General features: G+C 40.8%; 1 protein-coding gene across 1 annotated transcript in view; it reads right to left on the reverse strand.

Annotated features, from left to right (window-relative positions):
- Window positions 1–23,153, reverse strand: part of FBXL4 (F-box and leucine rich repeat protein 4) — a 207,489-nt gene that overhangs the window by 89,630 nt on the left and 94,706 nt on the right. The window contains exons 7-8 of the mRNA XM_069235535.1: window positions 14,044–14,389; window positions 7,202–7,446 (exon numbers count right to left, since the gene is read on the reverse strand). Of these exons, the coding sequence (XP_069091636.1) occupies window positions 7,202–7,446; window positions 14,044–14,389 (591 nt within the window). The remainder of the gene's footprint in view (window positions 1–7,201; window positions 7,447–14,043; window positions 14,390–23,153) is intronic.

The raw sequence follows: 23,153 nt of genomic DNA on the forward strand, positions 1-23,153 counted from the left end.
AAGAAAATTGGGATTCAGAGCCTACTGAGGGGGATGCTTTTAACCATATGCTTTCTCATCATTCATCATAATTCCAATGTTGGACTTCAGGTCAGACTTTCTAAGGCAGACCAGATTCAGAAACTGAGGATTTGCAGCTCACAACTTCAGTTTTCACATGCTCTGAAAAGTCTCTCTTCCCCACTACGATCCTATCTGACTCAAAGGTGAGTTTCACCCTTGTGTGTTCCTGAATCTGCTGTGCTTGGTGCCATAGCATTTTTAAGGCATGTCTCGGGACTTTCAAAACAGGCTTCTTATGCATGATACAAGCCTGGGCAGCAGGAACCAATAAGAGATGTACATCAACCTGAAACGTTAAGGTATCTTGATCTCATGGGATCAGACATAATTCACACTTTTAAGAGCAGGTGATAGTTTGGCATACAGAACTGTCAATTCTTTTAGGCAAAACACATTGGTTGATCGGGCTGATCATGGTTCAATAGAAATAGAAAGTGCCTGGAGGGCCCCACTTGCTTGTTAATATATTAGACTTATAAAATGCCATGCTAGCAGGTACTCTCAATTCTGGGAGATGCAAAATGTGTTCTGATATGGTTTAACTTGAGCTCTAAATGTAGACCTATCTGAAAACTGGGGAGGTAAGCTATCAATTGTGCAGAACGTGCAGTGGCACTGGGGCACAGGGATGTGGGGGGCACTGAAAGGTATCAACAATGGCACCTTTGCCACATTGCTGGCAGGAACAAACCTTTGGCAAGTCTACTATACCGCATTTCATGTAATAAAGGTTAAAATGCTTCGATGTTGACTTGCAATGAGCATATGTTTACTACTGGGAAGTACCATTAATGGTTTCTAGAGTAACCAAATCAAACATATGCACGATGTCACACCTCAGATTACCAGAGCATCCAAAATTGTGCCGTTTGATGCTTCGGAAGCTATGAAGAGGTGAGCAATGAACTAAAGTCCAAAGAGAGCAACAGCTTCTAATGCCATTTAGGAAGCCCTTTGCACTGGCTTTCTCTCCAATTTGCTCAGTGAGTCAGATGGACAATGCAAGTGGCAGGATTAAGCTTTTCCAGGCATGGTGCCCTTTCAGTTAGTGGAGATATGGCCTCAAAAGCTTCCATGGGAAACACAAAGATATTCAAAAAATATTTCATTAAGTCTAGTGGAAATTACTTTGTTGGTGGGGAGTATGATTTGAAAGCATGATCCTGGACTATGGCCATAGAATGAAGAATTGGCAGGTGATAATCAAAGTAAAGATATTTCTAGTAATAAAAAGGAAGCCAATGTTGGCCGATATTTGATTATCAAGTTTATTGATGCTATGATGTTTCATAATTAAAGATGCTGGGGATTTTGTATCAATTAATTTTTTGTAGAGATTTTGGTTCAGTTGATTTTCAAAGACAGACGTGGTTCAAAATTTGCAACAAAGCATCATAAGAAGACTTATGAAGGATGAAAGATATTGTATTGTGGTACAGCGGTCATGCAAAAAAAGACACCAGAATGGAAGTACAAAGACATACAAAAGAGACTGTTCTTACATGACTTGCAATTGGAAGTTTAATATACTGTAGTTGGGGGGAAATCTAGATATTTTAAATACTTATAAGATGTGATGTTTAAGGCTGCGGTAGTCGAACTTTAAATTCAAGCTATACCGTCCTGGTGCTCGGTAATAAGAGCAACACCAGTTCTGGGTTGCTTATGTTTCAGTTCAGCGAGGACCTAGCCATGCAGTTCAGGATGGACTGTTCCCACTGGAACAGGGTCAAGACTGATTTGCACATGGCTGGGTCTAAACTTAGACTGCATGGTGTGCAAAATAATGTTGAATTAGGATGCAGCCGACTGATTACCAGTGGCTGAGATTAATTCACGCATTCCACTCATCTCTTTATTGTATAATTTAGATTATGTGTCCTGTGCCACTGGAACCAAGCTATACTAGGCTGATGAACCGTAACTAGGGTAAAAATGGCCCTATGATTACTTGTGTTACGGTTTAGGAGGATCTGGCCTGGCAGTTCAGGCTGGACTGTTCTGATTGGAGCAGGGTGAAGACTAATTTGCATATAGCTGGGTCCAAGCTGAGGTAGCACAGTGTGCAAATTAACAATGGACTGGGATATCGCCTAAGTTATTACCAGTGGCTGAGATTAATTCAAGCATTCCATCCATCACTTGTTTGTAGTCTACAGCGTGGCTTATAGATGTGGCAGTCCAAACCTTATGCACATTAAAGTGTTGTCAGCATATAGATGGAAAATGGCAAAAGAAGAGTCCTTTAAAGCATGGCAGGCACTCATTTCTGGTGCAGTATATCAACAAACCGTTGCAACCAGAAGAATACAAAGGGGACAGGAAATCATATTTTAAATTGGCAGAACTGAAATAAATATGGATTAAAATCAAGCTCCTGCCATGAAATTCAGTAATGACTTCCAGTGTGATTTTAGTAAAATACCTACATCCCAGCTATACAAAAAACTAATTTTTGTACTATTTTAAAAGCACACTATGCTTCACCCTTTTACAGGCAAGCAATTTTGATCTTGATTTTTCCAGTGGTGGCTGGTAACAATTGAAAGTGGTGGGGTGTAAAAGTCTGGGTACAACTTTTATGAAGCAAGTGAAGTGATCAAGCTCACTGGGCAATAGTGGGGTCCAGGGTGGGTCCTCCTCCCAAGAAAAAAATGAAAAAAATTGAAAAATTGTGCATTTGAAAGGAAACATATTTAGTGAGAAAGCAAGTTTCATAAAGCAGTGGGAATGTATAGTCTTGTAATATTAAGCACATTAAAAACTGCCCCATATCTCACTGCATTAATATGTTCACCTTTTACTTTAATGTGCGACTTGTACACTGCAACAACTTCAGGCCCTTTAAAGTGTGTGCTTACCCAGTATCTTGCACTGCATGTGGCATCAACTTTGGAAGAAAATGCTCTAACCAGGCAGCAGGAAGCACCCACATCTGCTGACTGCAATCAGTCATGCAGAAATATGTACAGACAGGTCTTTATGTGGGATGGAAAAAGTGGGGGCTCCCTAAAAGGGAACATGCAAAATAAATTTCTGTGATTCCCATAGTGTGCCACCTGACCTGTATTTTGGTTTCTCTCGGAGATGTTATTGCATCCAGAAATATAACACAACTGACATACACCTAAACCTTGTCAGTACTGTAGGCTTTCTCAGTGGTTCCTAGCTCTTTAAGATAAACAAGTAACAACAATGATTACTTATAAATATTAACACTGGAAATGTTTCAATTCTGAAATTGTGAGACTGTGAATTAAATAATATAGAACTTTCAGTTATGTGTGCTTTATGTTAGATATGTTTGCTCTTTTTCGCTTCACATCTCATCCATCTGCACATTTTCAACCTCCTCTCAGCACCCTCTTTTCACTCTCGCCTGATTACACTTCCTCACAACCCCTCATTTTACCACCCCAAACATACACTGCACTCATTCACATTTAAGCACTATATTTGCTTTTGCCTTCTAAATATTTTTACCACTGTGCACCCCCTTCACACACATTTAAAATGAATTTCAATTGTAACTGGAATACTTGACGATTGTTCTGTGTGCTCTGCAGAGACGCCAACACACTGACAGGCACTTTGCTTTACCTTCAGCCTTAGCACCAGCGCTCTCAATCAAAGCCCCTCATAAACACCTGGCACAAGTCAAAGTGTGCACTATGCAACAGTAATAAAAGGCACGAAAAAATACAGAAACAGAGCATGATGAAACAGCTAACTCTATTTGCGAATGCAACATTGAGTAAAACATGTGAAATAAGAAAGGAACTACGGGCCAGATGTAGCAAAGGATTTGCGCCTCGCAAACGGCGAAAATCGCAGTTTGCGAGGCGCAAATGCCTCTTTGCTATGCAGAAATGCATTTTGCGAGTCGGAACCGACTCGCAAAATGCATTTCCGACTCGCAAATAGGAATGGGTGTTCCCTTCCTATTTGCGAGTCGTAGTGGTATGCAATACCATTTGCGACCGCGTACGTGGTCGCAAATCGTATCCCAGTTACCATCCACTTCAAGTGGATGGTAACCCACTCGCAAATTGGAAGGGGTCCCCATGGGACCCCTTCCACTTTGTGAATGGACCCAAAAATATTTTTTCAGGGCAGGGAGTGGTCCCAGGGACCACTCCCTGCCCTGAAAAAACACAGAAACTAAAAGGTTTCGTTTTTTTTTTTTAAGTGCAGCTCGTTTTCCTTTAAGGAAAACGGGCTACACTTAAAAAAAAAAAAAAACTGCTTTATTGAAAGCAGTCACGAACATGGAGGTCTGCTGACGACAGCAGGCCTCCATGTTTGCGAGTGCCTATACTTGCTATGGGGCCGCAATTTGTGACCCACCTCATGAATATTGATGAGGTGGGTCATTGCGACCCCATAGCGAGTCGCAGTCGGTGTCTGAGACACCGTACTGCATACCAATTTGCGAGTTGCAAATTGCGAGTCGCATGGACTCGCACTTTGCAACTCGCAAATATTTTATTTGCTACATCTGGCCCTAAATCACTTTTTAACATTCATTGTTTGCATATCAAACCATGTTTTTGGAATAAATGCTAAGGGCATGACGATCTGGCCAGTTTTAAAGACATAAAGCAGATAAGTGCGTTTACTGTAAGCACATATTTCTCCTTTTGCGCTTGAGTCTGATATTTGGATCAATTTCACAAGGGAACAAGAACCCTGCTCGTCTTTTGAAGCAATTTTGTGAGGGAACAAATGCAGATGCTCCACTTCTAAAGGAGCCAGCGATTTGCAGACAGGGCCTAGGCTATCACAGTGGGGGGGCGTTAGCATGACAAGGGGTCTCGATACAATAAAAAAAAAAAACTCAAGATTAGCATTATAACAGCATTAACGAAGCCAAGGCACTAAATCACATGTGCCTACATCCACTGCTAATGCGTGACGAATGGACAAAGGGTGGGATCGATGCCTGTAAATGACAGACTGCTGCCCTCACACAGGGTTGAAGACTCTAAAGCAGTGGATCCCAACCTGTGGTCTGCAGACCCCTGGGTGTCCAAGGCTGCTTAGAAAATGTAATTATTTTCCCAGATTAGGTCCCCAGCTTTCAGTAATGACTGAGTGGGAGGTCCCAGGTTTCCAATAATGATTCAGTGGGGGTCCCCGGGTTCCAGTATTGATAAAGTGGGAGTCCACAGAAGTCAAAAGGTTGGGAACCACTGCTCTAACGTCCAAAATCATAATGCAAAAACTGTCACTGGCCTATGGTGAATACTGCCATAGACCACAGTGGAAATGAAGGGCTTTAGAGCAGTCAGCCTGCATGGTGCGTCACAGTGTAGAAAGTTGATTTACTGCCTGGCTTCCGTCTCCTGCTTCAAAGCGAGGCGGGCGAGGCTTGACAAGCAGCCAACACTTAAATGCATTGATTTGTTTAGTTATGATCGCACTTCTGAACAAATCGATCTATTTACTATTTTTTGCTATAGATGTGTAGGAAGTTGAGAGGGGCACAGCCCCTCAGCCCTAAAGGAGAAAAAGCCCCTGCATTTTTCTCATTTTTGCAAGCCCAAATTCAATCTGTGACTATACAAATGTTTTAAGTCAAATTTATGACTGAGGTGTAATTTGTTGAACGTTCAAACAACTGAAATTTATTTCTAAACTAATAAGAAAACAAGCGCTGGCAAATAATTAAAATTAAAGAAGGAATTTGTTGCATTGGTAGAAAAAAGTCTTCAAGTGTTCCAGTACACCAGCTGTCAATCTTTCTTTTCAAATTGAAGCCAACAAATAAAAGTTGATTACTAAGCAGGGACTTAAAAGGGCCATTTGGTGAATGACCTCATGATAGTCTCAAACATGATTCCTAGTTCTTCTAGCCATCTCAGTATTTCAATTTAAGAACCATTTAGAAGGACTAGGTGACTCTCCTTCATCCATCAATGCTCATCTTTCAAACAACTGATGATTATCTCGGCCTCTTTAAGTCACTGTTCATGAACTATAGCCCAAAGAAAAATCCAAGTTCCAATAATGTAAATCCGCTTGTACAGGTCAGTTATACCCAGAAGATCTATGGTGAGAGGTCAAACTATCACATTTTCTGGGCCAAAGCCTGAAATATCAACCAAACTTGGGAACTTAAAAAAAAATAACCCTGAAAATAAAACTTTTCAAAGATGCAGTTGTAACCACCCATAAAAAGATTTGGACAAATGCTCTCACTCCCTCAACGAGGAGGCAAGCCCCCTCTGTATGCAATTTGATTCCAGTTGAAGATTTGATCTTATCTATCATCCTAGTACACCCAATATGCTACATCCTTGGAAACCTAAAACCTGCATATTTTTTCATTGTTCTTAGCACTTTAAAAATACAATTCATCAGAAGCCAGTGCTTAACAAAACTCCTACACTATATAAATAGGTACGTAATGCATATACAGCAAGTGCACCTATGAAAATATGGTGCCTCTAACGGAGACTGAGAAGAGTTAAGCAGACCTTACAACTGACAAGATCTTTTAACAAGCTGAGAAAATGCAGTTGAGATGGAGTTGCTCAACACAAAATAGTGCTGCTGACTGATGGACAATTGTCTGAATCTACTGTACTGGTGTATATAAGGAGCATTTGTTTGTTGTAAAACAAAAAATAAAAAATCAATGTTCATGACATACTCAAACTTTTCTCCCATATTTTTCCTACCCAACACTTCAACAGCAGTCCGTGCACGGAGAAACCCAGTACACTTGGAATTTGAAGGTTAAACCCTGAATAGGACAGGCCTTACAGTGCCATTTCAGCCACTGAATATTCTGCTACGACAGCATTTCTGACGTTTCTACAATCAGTAGCTCTACCACCAGAAACACAGAGATTGGAAGACAGGTACATATGTGATTTTTTGATTGATGTACCGATATTGCCAAACTCCAAATTAGGCCCCTAGTAAAGTGTATGAAAGCACCATTTAACTATTAACCATCATAAATCAAATCATCTGCCTGCCCACAATCTTTATTTGCGGCATAATAAAAGAAATGTGTTTTTGCTTTAACTGTATGTAATCAATTTGTTCTTCATTTTGAACATAAAGTTAGGTGCCTAAATCAGACAGTTTTGTTGGCTTAGTCTTAAAGTAGGCAAATAAAATTACTGACCCGCTGAATCCTGGAACAGAGATGAATCCTCTGTTCCCAGTCCATGATAAATTCAACCACCGAACGAGGGTACAGCGGGTTTGTAGGTACTCCAGGGAGCTATCATTCAGTTTTGCCCAGTATGGTTGTAAACTGAGGTGAATGTACTGTAGAGGATCATAGCAGTGTCGTTGGAAGAGCTTGCACGTCTGGGCTAGTCGACACAGATCTGGTAGAGTAAGGTGGCTCACAATCAACTGGATTAGCTGCATGTAACAGAAACAATATTATTTTTATAGTCATAATCAGGATGTTTAGTATTTAGATTTTCCCAATTAAAACATTATTTTAGAAAATATTATGTATACCTTTTTAATACATTAAGCCGTTTTTGTTATGCTTTACACAACACAAGATCCACAAGTGGCCAATGAAAAGCATTTACATTCCAAAGATGAATGAAGAGTGGTTTAATGACAAGAAGACATGCAAATCAGCATACAAAAGCTCAGTTGTGCATTCCGAAAATCAACTTCAAAAAGCTCTTAAATACATAGTTACACAATCCATTCAAACATGGCACACTCTAATTGCTCTGCGTGTAAACTAAAAAGTATTGAAGTAACCTCACTTGATGTAGATCTCTTAATCTACAATTAATATATTTTCACGTTTACAGCAATTTTCAAATAATTCGTCCACACTTTTTGACTAATACCGTCTATTACAAAGTCATTGTCACATCACCGAACTAAAATATTTTTATGATATTCTCCGTCCTTAAAACATAAGGAAACAAACATATAGTGGGTCATTTTGGACCGCCGTGCGGAAGACCGCCAGTGGTGGCGGTTTGCCACTCGGCCTATTATGACCGTTGGCAGCTCTCCGTCCTTTTACAGACGGAGAGCCGCCAACAGCCATACTGGCGGGAGGTGGGGAAGTGGAGGTTGCTCCACCTCCACCGCCACAGAACACCGCCCAGCGAATCACGTCCTGTGATTCGCGTGGTGGTGTTCTGTTGACGGTGTGGTGTCGGCGGAGCAGCCCCCATGGCTCCCGTCCCCTCCCGGAGGATCGTCGGACCAGGTAAGTCGATTGTCCGTGAGGGGAGGGGGGCGAGGGGGCGTTGTGTGTTGTGTGCGTGCATGGGGGTGTGCGTGTGTGTATGTAGAGGGGGTGTGTGAGTGTGTGTATGCTTGCGGGGGTGTTATGTGTTTGGGAATGAGTGCGTGTATGTCTGTAGGTATGTCTGTATGGATGTGTGTGTGTATGTTTGAATGTGGGTGTGCGTGTCTGACTGTGTGTGTGGATGTTGGCATGTATGTCGGTGTGTGTGCGTGTATGTGTGTTGGTGGTGCCTGCGTGCGTGTCGGGTGAGTATGTGTGTGTGATGTTGGGAGTCAGGGTGGGGAGGGGGGTCCTGCCACCTTTGGGGGGTGGCAGGGGTGGTGGGTGGGGGAGACCCCTATCAGTGTCAGGGAAGGAATTCCCTGGCACTGATAGTGCTTACCACCATGGATTTCATGGCAGTTTCAAACCGCATGAAATCCATGGCGGTCAGCCGGGTCCAAATACCGCCGGCGGTATAGTGACGGCCACTGGGCTGGAGACCCTGGTCTCCAGCCCGGCGGGCGGAACAGAAAACTGGCGGATGACCATGGCGGTAACCGCCATGGTCATAATTCCACAAAGTAAGACCGCCAGCCTGTTGGTGGTCTTACCGCCACTTCTCCGCCTTCCGCCAGGGTCATAATGACCCCCAGAGTAGTATAGACAATACCTAAAAGCTCCAATCAAAATCTTAAAATAACCATAACAATAAATATGAATATAACTGTTACCTTGGTTAAATGAACACTATACCTCTAAGCTCTTTCATAAAATACAAGGAAAAGAGACCACTCAAAATTCTAAAGCATTAGCTTTAAAAGAGTGTTGTATGTTAATGTGAGGCATTAGGAGTAAATAGCATTGGAATAAATGTATATTTGTGTGGAAGTAAAGAACTGTAGAATAATAGTGGTGTAGGTTAAAAGGTGAGTTGACAGTTGCACTGTCAAGTCAGACCTAAAACCCACCTATGCTAATGACTTGCTTTCTCCCATCTGTTCTTTGTCAGAGAAAAAAACAACAAATTATCTAGGTATCTAATAGCAATACAACAGCATTATAATGTCAGGCAGCTGGATAAGATATGTGGAGGGCAAGCACTTTTTGTGAAAGCACACCACTTCTGCCCAATCAGAACAAACACTCCTGGCTCCTAAAATGTGGGCATAGCCAAAGCCCTGTCTAGTAATGCAAACATAATTGTCTGGCGACAGCTGTGTAGTCAAGCCAGACCATAAAACCGAGGGAACACATCGATTTCCCTACTGAGCTTTTAAAACATTATAATACCCACTCCTTTCTTCAGCATAACAACAAAAACTGGTAAAGTATGTAAACTGTTTATTGTATAATTTTTTTTTTATTCATTACGATATCCAGTAGGTCAACTAACACATGGACATCATAAAAATCCATTGAGAAAAGCAGTTTAATAATCACACAACCGTAAATTATTTTAAAAGTCCTAGAATAAATAAAATAATAAATGAAAGATGTCTCAGCCCTCTTCAAACACATACATTTTAATCTGTTGCTTTTACATTAACATTTGATGTATGTCTTTTGTATGATAAATCCAAGTATTGCATCAATTTTCCGATAAAGGCGTTCAATTGTACCACAAAACAAACTGTGACGGCCCCCTTAACAGTGTACAGTGGTAGCTTTCTGAAAAAAAGGTGATAAGTATTTATTTTGAATATCTCTGTTCCCAGGGCAAGCACAAATAATGTGTTCTGGAGATTTCCATTATTACAGAGTCTACAGTTAGGGACACTAGATGTAAAGTACCAGGAGCCTTCAAATTATTCCAACTGAATAGATAGTAACAGAAATCTCAGATTTTTTGTTGTTGTTTTATTACTGCCTCTAAATTGGAGTCAATGTAAATCTGATTAGGCTGAAAGTGTGATTCTAGTAGCTCTATGTGTTTGTAGCATGATATTTTGAGTAGATCTCTTAAGCAAAAAGACTCCTCTAAATTTTCTCTAATGACTCTTTAGCGGGTAAACCGCTGCATAATCTAAGATCCTTGATAGGAAAGTAGCTGGTGATCTTTACAAGCCATATTACTTCAACGGGGAGAGAGATGAGATGATCATAGCATTGTGTGTCAGTTCTTGATATATCAAGCCTCTCCAGGAGTCAGGTTTGGCAGAGGCACAATAACAGAAATAATTTTCATTATCAAATGGACTGCCTCGATTGATGGAAGACTTAATTCAAGCCTGATCATTGCATGAGGGTGGAGTTTCTTGAATAAAAGGTGAGTGTTTTGGATAAAAACATTCTTAATATATTTACTTTCTTATCATTTAATACCATCACCCAGGAGCCAAAAGTGGGGTCAATTTTGCCCTAACAGCAATTATGGTGGGCCTAATCGCATGCTCCCCATATGTTTGTGCACACTTTTTTTTAGGGCTTTTGTTGTCATGGTAACCTTAATTTAACGTGTTTAGGTGTTGTACAGAGGTTAAATGCCTGTCCAAGTAAACATGTGAGTTCACGGACTCCACTATATTGTTTGCTAATTTCCCTTAGAATTTCTGTGTTCCTCCAAAAGGTTATGATTTTTGTTTTGCTGATGTTTGCTGAGATGCTGTTTTCCTGATTATAATAATAGAGAATGGCAAGTTGACGCAGTTATCCAGTTCGAGTCTGTGAGCAGACCACAACTAGTAAAATAGTTTATGTTGAAGGACAAGCAAGAGTTGCAAATGAAAATCTAAACGTGGTAGATACCAGATCTAAGGGTTCTTGAATCTATAAATCATTCTAATGGGAAGTGTTACTCTCCTACTGGAAATGTGTCTGCATTTAAAGCTCCTACTCCATAATACTTATTGGTATCTCTACAAAAGCCTTAATTTCTAATCAGAATGTTTCACTACTGCTTGACAGATTCTTCATGAGGAACGTAAAGCAACTTATACACTCCTGCATCTGCTTATATGGCCTTATGTCGTTAGGTAATTTGTTCGTGTCCAGATTCTTGAGGGGGTCAATAAAAAAATAAAAAAATGTATGACCATATACAACCTAAAACAATTGTGATTCACACAAATTATTTATCAAGCAGATTTGTACATTTGAAAAAGCTTCTACAACCTACAATCCCAAGGTCTGTGATGAGGCTTCTTTCTCATGTGCAACTACTTACTACTTAGAGGAGCAGTGGAAGGAGAGAGTCCTTGCAAATCTAACCTATCAGAGAGAATGTGCCTCAGCTGCAGGCTGTGGTGTGCAATGGTTTCTGTATACTGGATGGGGCCAGCCTCCCACTATGGACACAAGACCCCTTTCCCATTCAACTTCTGTGTCTACTCACTAGAGTCTGCAACTTTCTGCATGCTGTGCAGTCTTTTAAGATCAAGCAGTACTGTTCTCTGGTACCCATAACAATTTGTTTATGGTGTACAAAAACAGTTGCATTCTAAATTTTTAAGTGAGTGATTTTTGAAGAGATTAATATATTTGTGCCAAAGGTAAACCTGGCTTGCTATATTAATGCCTTTTTCACTGAAGCAAGCCAAGAAATCTTTTCAGTTGTAAATAGAAAAACATAATGTTTGAGTATTCCTCTCAGTTTAACTTATGTAAACTGGAGTGTATTTTTATTCCTTTTCACAGCTACTGCGATATAAAATTCGAGATCTATAACTTTTTTTAGTGCCAGTCCACTAGGCTAGACCAGGAAAAAAGTCATATTTGTTCCCTATGGTACAATATACAGCTTAACACTACCAATTACAAATAAAGATCCTGTCAACAATCACAGATCGTAGCTGGAGTAAACTTTCAGAAAGTTACAGAATGTAACCAAGGTCTGGCTTAGGAGCCAGTGGCACAATTATATATTTTGCCTGTGTGAATACAATGTGAATACTTTCCAGTTTATATGCCAGCATGAAACTATTTCAATGCGCTATTTAACCTCAAAGCGTTAAGAAAGAGACAGTGTTTTCAAACGTTCACTACTCCATATTTCTCTCTGACATGTACCTTGCTAACTAATGAAGCTGCCCATCACTGATCTGCCTCAATGGTTCAGAAGTCCAATGTTCCATGCTACTAGTCCTGTTCCCTGATGTGCTGCGGCACGTAGTTCGGCAGGCTCCTTGCATTACCTATTTATTTGGGGTGGAGAGGCATCTGAGACCCTGTAGGTTCAACTTCAAACTGAGTGTGTAGCTTTTTTAGGTCTCACCTACCGCTGTTGGTTTGCAAAACAGCTAATATCAGGTTACAGTGGGCCTATAGTCGGTCCATTGCTCATCAATAGTTGGCTTTATTTTCACTCTCATTTACTTGCATTTTATTCATTAGCATGTGTGGGATTGCCTTCCTCTTGTGTTTTCCCTCCCCTGAAACATGAGCTCATTAGTTGTGCCCTTCCACTGCTTACATTTCAAGCACAATGTTTTTTCTTTTTCTTTTAAGGACTCTATAAGAATCTATGTTTTCCATCTGTCTTCCTCATGTACTTCTCTGTCACTCTTCTTGTTGATTACTCTTGTCTCTGTGCTTTTCCCCCACACTTCTCAGTGATGCATGCATCCTGGTCTGGTTCTATCCATGGGTTGCTTTGTTGCAAGTGCTCTTCTCCCAGCCAGCTCTCTGTTTCTCTCTTGGCTGAGTGCTTCTCTTCCCTTCATGTTCCAAACTGATTACTCAGTTTTGAGTACTTCTCTCCACGTCTTCAACATTGCTTTCACAATCTTTCCTTGTTACTTTCCCACAACCCGCACTCTGTGTTGCTTCTGCCTCCCGGTCCTCTGTGTTGCTTCCCCTCACCCGCTTTCAACCCTGCCCTACATGTTGCTTCTCCCCATCTGCTAAGATATGGTTTCATGCTATACTTTAAAAATAATTATTTACAAATAAAATTCAGATCAGTAAAGAAGAACTGAAAAAAAAGTCTGTCATTTTGTAGGCAGGCCAGGTGGTGCATAAACCCACAAGATAATGTGGCTGGGAGCATCATAAACATTTTCTGTACAACATCGCGCAAAACCACTGGCAAAGCCATTAATTCCCAAAGGCAATACCTATTGGCTTTACCGAGGCTTGTTGGTTCTGTGCTGTTTACCATTCTTTGCTATGATGAACACATCATTTGTATGAATGCAGGTAATGGATGCAAATCACCAAGCAACTTGTAATCCAAACATACACCCAATGGGAGCAAAAAAAGTAACATTTACAGTTTTAGTGTTCTTGAGCTATCTCTTCACAGTAATCCTGCAGATCCCTTTCCTGTCCTTTGCAAGCCCTTCATTTCACATTAAGCGGTGTTGTGTCTAAGAACCGTACCCCTTTTCATGTGCCTCCATTCACAAAGTTCTTAAAGGGTATCCTCGAAATGAGCGTGCCCAAGACTGTTCAGCACCAAGCACATTTTATACAGAGAGTGACGAAGGATAAAGATAAGGTGAACATAGATGTGCATAGTGTGCCCAATAGAGAGCAAAACTTGGATGTTCAAAGAGTTGTAAAGGGTATGGAGAACATGTAAAGCATAACACAAGGTCTTTGGTTACTAGAATATAAGACGACAAGCTCCACTTGTTGGAGAATACATCAAGTCACTCAACAATTAGCTGAAGCTAAAAAGTGAAAGCACTAACGAATGGATAGGGTGCCTATGACAATCTGGTCATTAAACTGAGTGTACTTGGGATTGTAAAAAAAAATACAAAAATAATAATAACTGGAACAGATTTAGGCTTTTAAGGTTACAGTCTTACCTCGTAAGGAAGTTTATCAAAATATCCGTTATTCGGCCATTCTTTCAAACATGTACTTCCAAATTGTCTACTCAAGTTGTCCAATCCATCACCATCCTTATCATCATAGTCCTCCTCATCCAAGTCATTCATATTAATAACCGCTTTCTTAAATGAAAGCATAGGCCTCTCTTTCACACCATGTAGTTCTACAGCATCCAGCTCAGTGTAGTATTCAAGAAGAGAGCTGTTGATTTCCAGTCGGATTAAGTTAGTTGGAAAATTAATTTCTTTGATACAAGGTGTGAACTGGCGAGCCTGGGGAGAAGTCATCTTTATGGGTTTTCCAGACCACATTGTTTCCCACCTACAAAAGACAGAAAAGAATCAGTCCAGCCACAAAAGATACTATTTTGGGAACATGTTTTTTTCTACGATGACTGTACTTGGCCAAACACCACACTTGGAGCAGTTTTTCTTCCTGACATGTAATAGACATAAATAGGAAGACTTCTAGAAACCAATATTTGTGATGCACATTTGTAGTGGCAACACTATTAAGACACATCAAAAATTAACATTTACATTTGTCTACGGTGCTAGCTGCGATACACACAATTAACAAGAAAGGTGATATATAAAACTTTAAGCTTAAATACAACTTACCTGTTCTAATGTCTAGATTTTAACATTTTCCAAACATGTAAGTGTGCTCATTAATGCAACCAGTTTTATTTTACTGCTAGGTAAACCTCAATGTACTCAAGAAGAGTTAAGGGAAATACATGCTTTATCACAGAATTTAGATATTAAACTTTAATTTTTAACCTCTACTATGCTCAATGTATATGGGAAATATCAATGTCCAGCATGGTCAACTCCCAACCTCCTGCCCCACACCCCTGCCCCCCTAATTGTAGGCGGTGTTGAATCTCAGTCAATTATGTTGCCATTTCACAGTGAGGTGGTAGGTCAATCGCCTGCCCTAGGCAAAATAGGAGGGTGGCTGTTATGACCAGTAGATGTGCTGTAGGCACAAGATAGACAAGGCTTTCTCATCTGAGCACTCTGAACTGAAATGGGCCATGGAGTCTGGCTCATACGCCTGGCAATCTGCCAACCCTCTCACTTATAGAATACTATGCAGAAACTTTGGCACCATGGCCAGATAAGAGACATTCACCTGCGGGCTACTCCAGACACTACCCATCAGTTAAACAGCCAACTACAATTATATTTATCCCTTTCAATGCCACATGGAAATATATTTGAATCATAGAAGGTGCCCACAGTACATACATGCCAAACTGTTCTGCATAGCTCACCCCTCCAGCCCGGATGAGTTTTTTTGTTAATTTTATTTTGTCCTCTCACCCCTGGATGGGAGACAATCTCCCTTTGGTGGTGTGGAGAGAAAGTTTTCTAATGCGTAATATCTGATAGCACCAGCAAACTCCCAAATAAAGAGGTCCATTGCCAATGTCTATCCCACCTCTTTGATATGCATCTGATGTCACACACATATCTGAAGGCCCAGGAAAAATTCCATGGCCTCTAGTGTGAGTTTCTCCAGGATCGGACCAGTGGACATAGCTATGGGAGGGGTTTTGCGCAGCTATTACTGCCTCAAACTCCTCCCTAACCATGGCCATTGTCCAAATTAAGTTTTTCTAGAGATGGGGAGAGCCCACCTCCTATCACCCTCTTGCAATCCCACACACCCCACCCTAGGAAGAAATGAATGAGGAGGTGGAGACAAGGACAGTTTAAAGTCCTTCCCCTTCCAGTCCCACCTACTGATTCATTTCTTTTGTTGTTGCAGTCAAGAGTCTTCTTCTCAGAATGCTTTTCTGTCCAGGAGAAACACCCTGAGGGTGAGGAAAGGGAGATGGTTGTCTGATGACCAGCAAGGATCCAGTTATGGTTTGGATTGTTCTTAGTGTACAAACAAAATCCAAAAAGCACTACGCTCCTTACTGAGGCACAGCCACACAGCTCACACCATGATCTCGCAATACTTCGCACGTGAAAATAATTTGTATTCAAACATGTGGGGTACCATTTTTATCAACAAAAAAGTGAGGATGATTGGCATTATTTGGCAGTGGAAAACGTCTTTTTCCCCCAAAGTTGTAGGCTTACTTGTATCTTCCAAACCTCAAAATTTCTAGGAAGTACGATGCCTCAAGTGCAATGGCAAGTGATGCACAATAAAAATGTATTCTTATTATGGTTTAGTTGTTGGCTCAGTTCTCTTGGAAGAAGAACAGGTTGGACAAACTGTGAAACTGGTATATCTTTGTGGTACTGTACTACTTTTCTTTATCAGCCTTTGATACAGACATTCTAATGCAAAACTTGTTGCCAGGTTTTTTTTCCTTCAATTTATAAACACCATTTTGTGAATTTAATGAAAACTGTGTGCAACAAAACCTTGACCAATTGACTGAAATGATGTTTAGATCATTTGCAGGAAACCACTTCCCTTGGGGCTTTGGATGTCTTAAAAAAAGGATATATTGATTAATTTTTATAATTTTCTCAGTGCTCTCCACAGGAATTCACAAACTCTATATACCTTATAATCCCAACAATGAAGATTTTTTTTTATTAAATGCTGCCTTAATAACACTTATGTAAGAAGGGACATGAAGGCATAGGAAAAAAACTATCAAAAATGTAAAAAAAAAAAAAAGAGCTCAGCACTGGGCTGCCCTCAAGTAGACATTTAAACTGGACAGAAACTTAAACAGTCTTAAAATGATTAACATCCATGCCCACAAAACAAAAATCATCTCTAAACACACCAATGCTAAAAGCTATCTAGGTAAGCTATAGAAAATCATCTCTCAGTTCCAAAACACCTCCTTTCTACCCTTAATGGTAAATACATCAACAACATTCTGACAAAACACCAAGTGTTGATATTGACAGAAATCATTAAAACATTTAACATGATTTAAGAGAATAGCAAGACCAGACTACTACCAAAAAGGACATTATCAAAGGTGCATATGCCACCTTCTCTTTTTTCATAAAGAATTCAATTAGTGCTAATTTATTAATATACAACATGAGAGAGTGCCAGATTTTAGACACGTGACAGTGGAAGTTGAAGTGAAGATCAAATGCCATTCAATAAGATAGATATTAACATATTTCCTACTTCCTAAACTCATTGATCACTATTCATTTAAGCCTAAAGTAAAACTATTTTTTACATTTGTATGACACAGTAATTATATATAAGTGAAACTATTCTTTACATGTGTATGACACAGTAAATATATATAAATGTTCATATTCCTTCAAATACTTTAAGCTGATTTGGTTGATTTTGGAACACTATTTATCAGAAGCTAAATGTCTAACCACTGTTAAGAGTTGTATGTTATAAACCCAAATGGGGTAACAGCAATAACTCAAACCTCAATGTTCTGGACTTTGCAGAAGTGTCTTGGAAATAGGTCTCACAGTCAAGAGTGAGGGTCTAAAATTCATATAGTAAAAAATGTCCTGTTTATACAAATTTCTTGCATATAACCTTTTGGCATTCCGTTTGAATGTAATATTCTCTAGTTGAGAGACGTTTGAGATTTTGAGAAGCCATGTACTGCTGAGGGGTAGATTAGCGATCTCCAAAATGTTAACATTATTTTTTGTCAACATATTCCTGTAGCTACAGCTATTGCCCTTCTCTTAAGATGTAAATACTGCATGTTATCACTGAAAACAATTGTTTTACCCGAAAATGCTATAACATTGTTAAAGATAATAATTATGCTAGTACTGATTTATGTTCACCAGTCCACAACTTTGGAGCAATTGACAAAGATATGAACATTGTTAGCAGGATGTGTTTGGCACCACTAGCACTAGATTTCCAGCATACGAGGGGGTCCAATATATTTCTGGCAGCATTTGTGTTGTATTAATAACATATCAAGATAGACAATAGGTTTTGACAGACCATGTGAACACCCATGCCAATCTGGTCCTGGAATCTCAGCATTTTGTTTAACTTCTCAACTAGGTTTGTTTTTGCATAAGAGATGTGTATCAGCATTTATCAGTCATTTCTAGATACCACAGCTTAAAAGTGTAATTTGAATTTAATATAAAACTGTAATTTCTTTTGTGCAAAAATTGTGTATAGTGTTTTCACTTCTCCCGACATTCCACCTTAAATGTAGGTAGCCCCTCATTTTGCAACTGGGAAATTAAAACTATCCGCTCATTTCTGGAAATAGATAACATTTTATCTCCTCCTCTTTGTATTACCTGCTCCATTAATATTATGCTGTCCGTTAGTAAACTTTCTCAAGAAAAGCTGTGTGATATGTGTGAAAATAAAATGATTGTCCCGAATGGGTGCTTCTAGCATTTTGAAGGAGTTAAGACTTTTTTTAAACGTCAATTTTAAAGAGGAAATAGGAAACCTGTGTTGTGAATCTCCCTCTCCACTAAATTGAACGGCACACCTACAAAGATGTCCTTAGCCCCAGGGAAAAATTGCTTGTTGCACCATCTTCAGACAAAAGGAAAACAGACAAGTGGTACAGACAAGTGGTTTTCATAACGAGTTAAGTTCATCAAGGTCTGACAACCCTGTCAAAGAAGCTATTATCTGCAACAGGGTTGTCTATTTGTAGTTCTATGGACCCTCATTCTGATCCCTAAAAGCAGTGGCCACACACACTGCAGTTGGTGTTTATAATGACTGGCTACTTATTATGTATTATCAGCACACAAGACAAAAGATTAAAATGATTATCTCAGAAGCCATTAAATAAAACAAGATATTAGGAAACCCCAAAGTCAAATACCAGCTCTATGGCATTCTTCCCAAGCAACCAGTCTTTGTGCCTACCCTCTCAAAGTCATAGGTCCCTTTATACCTTTCTGCCCAATGATTTTCTATGGGGAGGGGAGAGCTCAATGTCCAGATTGATGCATCTACATCACATGTGCAGTGCATCAGTTAGAGACAAATCTGAAAGCCAACCAATTGTATCAATAAATGCCTTCTTCCAGATTAGCTCAGTGCTCGGCTGGACCTGGCGCAGGTGGCCATGGAACAAGGTGATGTATTGGGGCGGGGGGGCAAAAAAAAATTACAATTTGACCCTGTGGTAGTTTGACTCTTGCTCTAGACAAGACTGCTGGTTTAAGGATGACAGTACTTAGCTTGTAGGCAACTATGCCAGTCCTACAACAAGTCGCAGCTGTCGTCCCAACCCTCCCGGCTCACAAACAGCACCTCACCAAAAACCCAAATAGTAAAAGGTGATTTGTGGCAGCTTTTACGCATGGACTCAAGAGTTCGACATCTCAGGGAGTGCTGTGGTTAAACAGAGATTACCCCTTTCTCACATGAACAACATGTCTAAATCAAACACAGGCAATGAAGGAGATGAAGTCAAGTTTTCAATAGGTTTGAACAAAACTGCAATCTACGATAAGTAGCATGGGCTGCAATGATAAGGATAATGAACAGTGCAAAAAGCAGAATTGTGAACACGGGAGTCATTAATACAAAGACAACCCACCATCTTGCAATAACATAAAATGACATAAGATATGAAATATGTCCCAATACCCTAGGCATAATGAACCTAATCTCTAAACTAAAGAGATCTAGATGTGTTAAACTTAATCTGTCAATGCCATGTCCATGAGAAGAGCCCCCCCCAACCCTCGTTACCATGGAATGAGGTCTCTAGATCAGACTCCTTAGGGATACGACGGCTGGGTCAGCATCAAGGCGAAGTGCAGCATGGATCAATAGATAGCAATACATGCTTGGGGCAGCAATTACATAAACAATTCCCTCGAAAGCACAAAGTGGGAAAGTACCTAATGTGAATCCCTACAACTTATCTATCTCTGGCGCTGATAGTGACTCCTTAGCAGAGTGGCACTGATAGCACAAAACTAAAACATTGTCCTAACTGAAAACAATGCTGCCATTTTGGAAAAATATAATTAAGTAATTTTACTAAAACAGAGAAAGCAAAGTCACTGGGTGACAGGGGCACAGGTCTGCAAGCCAGAAGGCTAAACTAACTTCTGCTTCCCATTAAAACAAGACAGGGTTCACTACAACCCTGCAGCACTGCCACTATTCTGCTCTTCACTGCACTGCAGGCACACACAGGCTCCCAGCCTGTCCTGCGGCCAATCCTGAAGCTGTTTCCATGCTGCTGAAAGCAGCATCAGGATTGTCCTGGGTGCCCTGGTTTTGTGCTCCGAGGCAGACTGGGAGCCTGTGTCTGCTCTCTCTAACCCAGCAACACAGTGCCAGGTTGGAGAGAGCTCAGTGCACATGTGTGTTTGGCTATTCTGAGACGGCTGGCCAAGCACACATGCGCACTAAGGGAAGTGCACACCACTGCCCTCTGTGGCTGTCATCCCCCCATGGTCCCGCTGTCGCACCGCCTCGTGCGTCTCGAGCTGAACATTCGGCTCAGGACGCGGAACGCGGCCACAAGAAGCGCCGCGCCCCCAGACTACTCTGCATTCTCCGAGGCCCCAGAATTGGCATGGGGCCTCGTTTTCCTTTTCTGCACCACGCGTACAGGCAGGTCTGAACCCCCCCCCACTCACCTGTTCTTTTCTTTTCTTCTCTGCTTTTCCCTGGCTATCTGGTTGTGCCTTCCTTTATGTTTTTTCTCCCTTCCCATATCTCCCTTCTTTTCCCAACATTCCTTGTTCCCTGCTCTCTATGGTTCCTAGTTCATTCTATTCTATGAATCTTTTCCCTATCTAAGATGGTGTCTTTGCACTTCCTGTCGTCGCTTCCTGCTTGTTGGTATTTAAGGACTGTGATTCTTTCTCTCCTTGCGCTGCAACACTTTCTGTTTGGATGGTGTCTTCGCTCCTGTTTCTTTGCCTTCCTGTGCTGGTTCTCATTGATTCAGTGTAATTCCTGTATTTTGTCTCTGTTGATTCCTGTTCTTTTGTTCCTGTTTCGGGAATCTATCTGTTTGGAGGTTTTTTCCCCTTTTCAGGTTTTTTTTCCCTCTGGGGCTATTTCTGAACGGCACGGTCTGTTCTTGGCGTTTCCATTGCCTACAGCACCGTGGCTACCAGAAAGAGTCGCCCCTATCTGGGCCAGAGCCGAACATTCAAGACCCACCCCACTCGATCTGCGGATTCCAGGAGTAAGCAGCACGTGAGTTGTGACACCCGCCCCCCTTTAAAAATAAAACAATAATAAACATTTTTTATTATCGTTTTATTTTTAAAGTTTTGCAGTTGCTGCTGTTGGCGGGGCAACGACGCTCCTCCACCATAGCGGAGGAGCCGCCATGGGGCTGGACGACCTTGCAGTGTAGCTCACTACACATAGCTTTCTTAACAGGAAAACAGAGGTTTTTCACTTTGATGCAATACTTTCATTTTTGTTAGTGCAATTATTGTTAGTCTGTTTTAAAAGATGATATGGCAATCTTGCACACTGTTAGTTATTATCACAATTGAAAATATTAGTTTTCTAAGTCCTAAGCCTTTCACATACACAGTCTAATGAATTAGTGAAGTCATGCTCATCATATAATTAAGCCTGATTTGTATATATCACATGCATTTGTCATCAGAAAACACCCTGCCACAGGGTGCCACATACGACACCTCATGCTACCCATACAAAAGAGCTGAGTTTTCTATCTATTCACAAAGAGGAAGGCTTAATTAGGAGACCTTTGAATGCTAATGTCTTAATATCAATCCATTTGGGAGTTTCTAACATAGTTGGGTTGAACCAGGGGCACAAACGAAAGAAAGTTAAGGTGAGATGCTATTCACTTAAAATAGGGAATCCAAAGCCATTTATTTTTAAACAGGATGATATTATGAGAAATTAACTTTCACTAGAAAAATAGATGCTTAACATAGGTTTGGCTCACTTAGTATATCTAGGTACAGGGCTACATTATGAAAACTGCATGTTTAAATGAGCATGAGCATTGTTTTAACTTTTCAGAAAAGCTTTGGAATTCACCTGCAGATACAGGCTGCCTCTGTATGTTTGCAGTAACATTTTACTAGCTTCTTTGGCTGAAAGGAAGTACTTCTGAAACATTACAAGATTACATACTGAGGACCTCATTACAAGTTTGGCGGTCTCAGGATCGCCATGTTGGCAGTGGCCGACATAACGCCAACAAGATGGCAGAGAAGAACACCAAATTCTGACATTGGGGTCATTCAGAACAGAATATAGCTAAAGCACAGCCACAGACGAAGGTAGCCACCACCGGCTGGCCAGCAGAGACCATGTTTCTGCCGGACAGATTACGGGGTTGCACACCGCCAAAGTTTCCACTGTGGTCGCACCACCATGAAAACCAAGGCAGAAATGAACTGCATAAAAGGAGACACTCAGTTTCAGGAAGCATACTCGTCCGAAGCTGCCATGGGACCAGAACTAGACGTCATCCCGCTGCTCCTACTCGCCTAGAGACTCTGGAATCAACGCCAAAGACGCCAGCAATCTTAAGTACACACACTTACCTGTCACTGCTGTATATTGCCAATGTTCGTTTACCCACACAACATACCATCAGAAACAGTGGGAGAGGGCAACACACACACACAGTAACCTGACACTGACACGCACACTGACAGACAGCCACATACACAAAGTACACTCACTATGGCCATCACACACACATGTCAAAAATATACACCGACTCTGGGAAACTAGCACCAGTCCAGTCACACACAATAACATATAACACCACAACAAATCACAACACCATCAATGCATTGGCAAGCACCCACAACAGATACTATCCAGTAACAAATCACACATACAACACAAGGGAACGAACACACACAATCACACAACCATACAACGCAGCAATCGACAAACACAGCAAACACACAGCACATCGTATCTGACATACCATGCACCAAACACGCACACAGTCAAAGCACATAAAGCCACACAACACTGCAACAAACACATGTCAACACAAACATCACTCAATACTATGACAACGTGTCCCTAACATACACATTCCCATCACACAACACACCCCCATCACTGGGGGACTAAAGCACTGCACACAACCTCACATGCTGCCCAGACAAAACAGGCAGCACAAGCACCACTAACACGCAAACGG

This window comes from Pleurodeles waltl, chromosome 5, assembly GCF_031143425.1.
Source record: "Pleurodeles waltl isolate 20211129_DDA chromosome 5, aPleWal1.hap1.20221129, whole genome shotgun sequence".
NCBI lineage: Eukaryota > Metazoa > Chordata > Amphibia > Caudata > Salamandridae > Pleurodeles > Pleurodeles waltl.